The 5,784-nt window shown below is 27.6% G+C and overlaps 1 protein-coding gene across 1 annotated transcript in view; it reads left to right on the top strand.

Moving 5' to 3' along the window:
- The window catches only part of LOC105624772, a 15,342-nt gene extending 11,562 nt beyond the window's left edge, over positions 1-3,780 (top strand). Inside the window, exon 5 of the mRNA XM_012206124.1 lies at positions 3,173-3,780. Coding sequence (XP_012061514.1) covers positions 3,173-3,211 — 39 coding nt within the window. The 3' untranslated portion in view covers positions 3,212-3,780. The remainder of the gene's footprint in view (positions 1-3,172) is intronic.
- The last annotated feature ends 2,004 nt before the right edge of the window (positions 3,781-5,784 follow it).

Below are 5,784 nucleotides of genomic sequence, written 5' to 3'. Positions count from 1 at the left end.
AAAAAAAATGGCGGAAGCAAAGTTGTACACCTAATATGCATATTATTGGAATAAATTATATATAAATTAAATTTCTGTTTCATTTTTAATGCAGATATCTTTTTTATATACATAATGATTATGCAGAAATGTTGCTATGATGTTGCAAACATTAGCCGTACATAGCTGCACAACGAGACCAAGTAAGACAGTCAATATACTTGATTCTCACATATCCTCTGGTAGCAGTCTTCCGAATCTAATAATCACAGATCGAGGAGGCTAGTCAGACCACCTACACTTCTAACACCGTGGCTCAAACCCAAAAGAAGCAAGCGGCCCGGTTGCGCAATACTTATAGCAATGATGTGCTATCGTCAAAATTATTTCCACACGGAAATGTTTGTACGCATACGAAAGTTACAGTTTCGTACTGGCTGCTTTTACATCGTATCGGCGATACGCAGATGCACAAACATTCCCACGTGTGGAAATAATTCCCACGACAGCGCATCACTGACCTATAATTACCTAGTTAATTTCTTACCGCGTACCGTACTATATGTAATCACATCTTTATACCATGGATAAGATTCATGTAAGATTCTTGATTTATCTACAGCTATCACAATTCTTCTACGATCTTATATATTCCTGTCCGAAATTCGTATGTGAAAATTTTCTTGTAAGAATTTGCAGCACATAGGGTAGTTTTCTAACCCTAGCAAAGAATGTAGTCCTTTCTGAATCTTAGAGTCTGAGCACAAGAATTGTCGTAACACTTAGAAATCATGTATTGTGGAATACACAGTTTCTGATAAGTTGAAATTCTTATTCTCTGTTCCCTGTTTCTTTTATTGTGCGGAGCCCCTTGCTTAGAAACTTTATGGCTTCTTCATACTGAACGCTTGCTGCGTGGCAAAATGTGATGCAGTAACCAATAAATTTACAGCTCCTAATGTGTTCATTCTGCAGGAGTCATTAAATTGTAGACATAAGTAACGCACAAACTTTCACATATGACGTACAACTTATTGCCGCGTCTCCAAGAGACGGCAATAAATCATACGTTATACGTCAAAGCTACTTCAACTTAAGTCTCTAAGTAAGTATTACGACAATTCTTGTTCTCAGACCTTATCCTAAATCTAAGGCCTGGTTGCATCAATATTACTTTGATTTTAAGCAAGGTTTAAAACTCTTTTTGTTTCTGTTTCTTTTTGACTTTAAAACAAGACATAGAATTTTAAGTCTCGCTTAAAATCAAAGTGGTGTAACTGATCCTAAATCAAACAATAAGATTCAGTTGGATAATGTTGAATTAAAAAAATCTTTTATATAATAGCAGAACTATATTATTATAACAAGTATAATATGATAGAATATACTGAGAATGCATAAATTCTGTTGAATTAAAATATTATGATCCAAAGCAATAATACACAAATTTACAAATTCGAAGTATATTTTCAAAATATACTATTTTACATAAACAATGAAACGTTGCTTAAATAGGAAATTAACTGTGCACAAAAGCATATAAGTCTTTAAGTTCATTTATTTCTAAATGAATTTATATTTTTGAACATTTCTACGATTTTCTTGACAAAATTATATCCTTTTAAAAAAAGTTACAAAATTAAGGAAATATTAAATATATGTTACGTATATTATAGTAGTTCCTAATCTTTTTGTATATGTTTCTTTTCAAAAATAGAGAGCCAATTTCGATCATTATACATTCAAATGCAAGCATCAAGCAAAATATTTTTTATACTAATGCATGTATCGCCTCGCTGAGTAATTGCTTCTTTCTACTCACTGCTTGATACTTGATGGTTGCACTTTTATTGTGTGTTCACATTAAACGATCTTAATAAATCGTTTATTATTGTTTATACACGCTGCTTGAAAAATACGTTTTGTCTCTACATATCAGTTATTGCGAAAAATATTACTAGCTTCGGTGATCTAAAGACTTAGGACGCTCGCACGAAATGTTAGAGATCCGGCTTCAAGCCGAGGTAATATTTTTTCACAACTAAATTTACAGATTTTCAGCACATTAACATAACACTTTAACATAGAATGTCTAATTGAGCATTAAATTATTAAATTGCTTCAATTTAATTTGTGATATTACAATATAATTTGTGATGATATTACAATATAATTACTACAGTAATTCAATTGTATTTTTAAGTCCGAAAAACCAATTTGGCGCGCAGTTCAAATGGCTACATGTATATATGGCTGTTTTTTTTTAGGAGAATAGTCGACACAAATCGACACATGTTACTTTTTATTTATAATTTTGTTCAAACTCAATCGACACACTTCGCCTCTGCTGTAGGAGAATCAGAATGTGTTAAGTGCGATTTTGATGAATTTAACGATATCAAGACGCATATAAACCAGTTTCTATCATCTTGTTCTGTTCTTTGATCATCTTTGATTAAAATTTTTTAAAAGGTTAGATATTAATAGTTCGCACACACACTGCATATATCGCGTTCTATTTAAATGTGACAAACTGTGTTAAATTGTGTCGATTTGTGTCTCCTATATATAATAGGAAAACAATCCACATTATAAAGTCACGTGAAAATTATTTAAGCATCCAAGATCCAGCTTCGACTGTTATAGTATAAGTATAATTAAACATTTTTTCTCTTTTGTTTTTTTCTAATTAACCTTTTAATTTTGAAGTTAAAAAAATATTCTGGAAAAGTAAATATTTAAACAATAGCATTTTATACTACAAAAAAGTTTGATATTTTTTTCGAAAAATCATCGTACCAATTTTTTCAAATAGCATTTTGAAACTTAAAAAGTCTTTTAAACTTAAAAATATTTTAAAATAATCAAAATTTTGTCCGATGATGTTTTGTCAAACTACTTCAAAATGAGATAAAAACATCGCAAAAATATCAATTTTTAATTTAACATAATTTAGGAACAAAATGTTATAGAAAAAAAATCAAACGCAAATATAAAGTCCTTTTTTTGCACTTCAAAATGCATAGTTGAAAACTTAACGATTTTTTTTTCATTAATATATTACAGAACTTTTTGTTAAATGCGAACATATTAATAGACGCCAAAATATTAATAGATGTCAAAATATTTATAGACGCTATTGTAGATGGAATATAAAGTAACTGAAAATTTAAAAAGATTATGTGTTTAACAGAAATTTAAAAAAGAAGAAGCTTCACGTGTACGTCGATGAAGAAACTGCAGCAACATGTATTGTAGCGGATGAAACAGAGTTATTCTATGCCTTTTAAGTACATAATATCAATTTATTGTTATGCAAATATTCTTAAATATATATACCAACCACAAAATTCTGATAATTATTTCTTTCCAAGGTATTCTACTGTCGTGATAAAATTTATTCATTAATATAACAACTCTAGAAGTAAAATCGGTTGATAATGAATCACGTGTATAACAATCAAATGTTAATCGACAATCTTGATATATAATGCTTTATTATTTTTAAATCAAATCTTTCTTGTTTAAATTCGAATTATATTTTTTTAAATAGTTTATCTTCCTTTTTTTTGGTGTTTCAAAGTTTAATCCATGATTTGATATATTATTTGATGCATGTGCAAACAAAACATCAAATGCACATTAAAATATGTACATATTAGAATTCTATTTTTGAATTATATTCCTTACATGCTGTGTTTAAAAAGTTTATTTTTTTTTTGTGCTTCTAAGTTTATAGTTTATGCATTGTACATATATAAAAATATAAAATATATTTAAAGAAAGTAAAAATAAATATTTCTTTTACTTTTGCGTACTATTTATTATATTCTATAAACCTATTATATACAATTTAATACATTTAAATATATTAATTTACATATATTGTATACATATATTGTATACATTACAATGAGTTAAAATAAAATGTTTTAAGTGCGTTGTAATTTAAAATGACAAAAAAATATTAATTAAAAGCGGTTTCAATTGAATAATATGTATACGTGTTTAAATATAACACATTTCCCTGTTGAAAATAAAACGTAAAGCGAGTGTCAATAAAGCGTTAATTGGAATGTAAAGGAAATGTAAAGAGAGAGTGTAACTCCTCTTGTAAGGAAACAGTGGTGGATACAAGAGAAAAGGCGAAGGGAATTATCGCCTCCTCTAGAGTTCTCCAAATAGAAAGTTACAAAAAAACAGAAGGTTAGAATTTATTATATAAAATTTGTTTTTAAATTATATTTCGTATTACGTTAATATGTATATAAAAATGTATTTAGCTGTAATAAAATGTTGAGTATCGAACATGTATATTGTAGCGGAAATAATTTTGTGCAGATATATTATTATTAAAGCACTAGATGATATGTAGATATTCCTATTCATTTTGATTCTACTTGATTATATAATACAATTAGTGAAATAAATATTAATTGAGAAGAGCTCGCTCACCTCAAATTTTGATAAAAATACATTGAATCGATGGGTTTTTGCATAAAAATAAAAATTTGACAAGAAAAAAGTGTCGCTCTGCTCGATAAACCGAGATATTAATCCTATAAAATCGACGACAATTCAGATTAGGAAATCTCTTATAGCAGAGATTCATTACTTTTAAAATACAAATTTATTAACAAATTGGATAATATGGTTCAATAAATTTAAATTAAAGGAAGTATTTAAGAAGAGCTACGAGTCAATGAAACAATATTCAATATATGTTAATTGTAACAATGCAAACGTTTCGACTTCCATATCAGATCATCCTCGGTGTTATTAATTTATTATTAATTAATTTATTATATAAACCGCCAATAATTAACTAAATAGGCTGTTGGATACATATTTAGAAATTTATGTAACATATTTCTTCTTGTGTTATTTACTTAATCTTTGTGCAACAAAATATATTAAGAAATGAAAATATTTATCCGCTTATTCTACATCCATAGGATGATATCCTATGGATCATTTAGATATCATTAAGATGTTTCTGGATGATCAAATTTCATCTTGTTAGGCCGCTTGGTGGCGCCCATAGTATTTGTATGTCTATAGCGTACATATACTTTGCCAGGCAAGTGGCGTAATACGCAATATCGCCGCGGGATGAACTCGTTTTCTGTTCAAAGAGAAAATGACGCAAATCCTTATAAAAAGGTTTGTACGAATGGAGTTCATTACTTTTAGCTCCTAATATCGAGAAGTATCACATACGAAAAAGTAGGGAAATACTATAGTACATGTTATACTATAGCATATACTATAGCATTTTTCCAGTTTTTCATATACGATACTTTTCAAGAATAAGGGCTCAGGGTGTACTCATGGAACTTCTGAAAGTATTTTTTTTAATAGAGTTATTCATAGTTAGTTTAATTAGTAAAAGTTTAATTAGAAAATTTTCATTAAAACTTATAATCAATAAAACTATTTTGTATAAAACCTATTTTGTATAATATATCAAAAACATTCCTTTTGTCAATTAATAAATAACCTATGTACATATTTAAAAATAAATTATGTATAACAAAAAACAAAATAAGCTATAGCTGCAATTGTCAAATTAATAACATATAAAAATAAATATCATTAAATTCTTCCCGAAATAAAAGGTAATTTTTAATATGCTGTGTGGGATATTTATGTAAACATTTAAAAATTTAACAATTAAATTGCCAAGATCTATCTCTATAATATATGTAAAATACATAAATAAACGCATATGACATATATATATATATATATATATATATATATACTAAGTAAGTAAATTAATTAATATAGTAGTATACTAAATTT

The sequence above is a fragment of the Atta cephalotes genome (genome assembly GCF_000143395.1).
Source record: "Atta cephalotes unplaced genomic scaffold scaffold00088, whole genome shotgun sequence".
NCBI lineage: Eukaryota > Metazoa > Arthropoda > Insecta > Hymenoptera > Formicidae > Atta > Atta cephalotes.
This window is presented reverse-complemented; position numbering and strand designations above follow the sequence as displayed.